Genomic DNA, 2,197 nt, shown 5'->3' with positions numbered 1-2,197 from the left:
CTTATTACCAGCACTTATATTGCTGGCAAGACTACCATCCTGTGGTTGTGTGAGTGTGCACAGTGGGGCACGAAGCGCGTGTGGGGGACGCGAGGAAGGGGGGGGCATGGGAGGTGTGTGCTTGGACTTTGCGTTCGTGTGACTCACATCACGCGTCGTGACGTCGGAAGAGTGCTTCTGCTGGGGTGCCTCGTTTTTCATCCACAGCCCACCCGTCTACGTCAACCTTTACGCCGTCCAAGATACATGAGGGTAGGGGTTAAAGGACACAGCGTGCGGACCATGCAGGTTGATCATGATTTACCTCTTTTTTAGGAATGTTGGCTCCATCCGCAGCACCGGCTCCCGCCCTTGTTGCTTTCTTTCCTCTATCATCTTCCGAAGAGTCCTTGATGGCGTGGAGCAATACTTCCATCTCCACTGCTACCTATGACAGAAAGTAACAATTGTCAAGACGATGAAATGACGGCGACGGCGTCGATGTGAGCAATGTGGCGCGTGCTTGGCCGCAGGGATTAAGGAAGGGCGAGGCTTGCACTTTGGGGCCTTGGCGGGGCGCGTTCCATCATATGTATCATGCCGCGCAAAACCAGGGCGCAACCATTCACGTCCTGCGGGCCTATGCGCCACGGGGGAAAGTCGTTATTCATCGCCCAACCTTCGTTGGAATGACGAAGTTGGGAGGAGCTCTTATTGAAGGACGACAGGCTCTTGTTCAATTTGTCAACATTGTGAGGCCTATGCATGCAGTCGAGGGACACATGGGCCACTCGTGGCAGTGAAATTTAGAGCGCTGGGTATCCTCACGCAAAGAGTAAGTAAAGAAAAAAATATGTTTACGCACGACAAAACATGACATGACCACAAGTTTTATGTGAAGGCAACGTAAGTGGCTTCTTACAGGCAAAGTGAGTCTGTTTGTGTTGGGTTTTGCCCGGTAAAGCATCCAGTAGGATCACAGTGATTCAACATATGAAGCGTATCTTTACCAAAAATGCGCGGTCAACCAAGTCTTTCCAAGACGAATTGGAACAGCGATGAACGACGAAGCTCAGAGACGTCACGGCACAGCGCTTGCATCATTGCTCCATAGATGCATGGTAGCATTTCGCAGTCGATCATTTTACTTCCCCTCCGGACCAAAGGCTCATTACTTTGGCTGTAGAATTTTACTGGTTCCATTCCGTAACCTCTACATGATGTGCACAAAATGCCCCAAAATGCCAGCTCGTCGATCGTATCATGCATACCTTTGAGTGCCTCTGTGAGCGAGGGAAGTCCGCGTTGTCGTATTGCCTATATTCCTGATCACGCACGCATTCCGTGCCTACATGCATCTGTGTCCCACCAACTTTTGGTCGTACAGCCACAACCTTCACGACTTTCACATACTCCAATGCTAAGTCGATCTCTTTTTGTATCACTCCTTGATTCAGGTCTCCTCAGGCATATGCTCCCGAGCAGTTTATATGCATATTTACACACGCAGCATGTTGCTTTCACGGCATTTCACCCTAGTCCAGTGCAATGTCTATCAGTGTCGCTTTCCATGAACCTGTCATTTGTCTTCCGCTTTTGCACTCGAAACCATGTCACGAAGGGGCGAACGGCATACCTTAAACCACAACGTACCCGTCCTGTACCTATACCCCTCTTCCTTTTTTTCGCATGTGGGCACTGCGATTTTCTTCATCCGCAGGTCACATCCAAGTAGTTCAGCGCCTCCAGGAACACATCGTCACTCGCCCTGGTCACTAACGCCCTCAACACCCCTTTCTCCCTCCCTTCCTCGGTCCTTCCCTCCGTCTCCTCCTCCCTCATCTTCCTCTGTCTCTCCTCCTGCCACCGGAGGCGGAGAAGAGTGGCCCGATATGCAGAGCTTCCCCCCAAAACCATGGTCGCCATTCGACTTATAGACCGACTCCTCCGGTTCAGCCGGATCGTCGGAATTCCTTCCGCGCATTTTCCAGCGTGTTTCTGCATGTACGCCGTTAAGAATGTTACTGTGCTTTCCCCTTTATCATTTTTCAATGTAGGATCCGCGCCGCTCCTCAACAGCAATTCCACCACTTCCGGGCTTTGACCCTCCGTCACGGCTACGAGTAAAGGCGTCGATCGATCCTTGGCAAGCCCGTCGACGGGGAGTACATACGGGGCTTGCGACAGCAGCGCCGAGGTCAAGAGGAAAGAGACACAG

At 51.7% G+C, this 2,197-nt stretch overlaps 1 protein-coding gene across 1 annotated transcript in view; it reads right to left on the bottom strand.

The window, feature by feature from the left end:
• The window catches only part of NGA_0466800 (major facilitator superfamily), a gene marked incomplete at its 3' end in the record, with an annotated part of 2,230 nt that extends 1,803 nt beyond the window's left edge, over nucleotides 1-427 (bottom strand). The window contains exons 1-3 of the mRNA XM_005853832.1: nucleotides 305-427; nucleotides 148-216; nucleotides 1-39 (exon numbers count right to left, since the gene is read on the bottom strand). The exon at nucleotides 1-39 is cut by the window's left edge and continues 1,803 nt beyond it. Coding sequence (XP_005853894.1) covers nucleotides 1-39; nucleotides 148-216; nucleotides 305-415 — 219 coding nt within the window. The 5' untranslated portion in view covers nucleotides 416-427. The remainder of the gene's footprint in view (nucleotides 40-147; nucleotides 217-304) is intronic.
• Nucleotides 428-2,197: the final 1,770 nt, after the last annotated feature.

Source organism: Nannochloropsis gaditana (assembly GCF_000240725.1).
Source record: "Nannochloropsis gaditana CCMP526 unplaced genomic scaffold scaffold718, whole genome shotgun sequence".
NCBI lineage: Eukaryota > Eustigmatophyceae > Eustigmatales > Monodopsidaceae > Microchloropsis > Microchloropsis gaditana.
The sequence above is the reverse complement of the archived record's forward strand: the minus strand, read 5'-3'. Positions and strand labels throughout refer to the sequence as shown.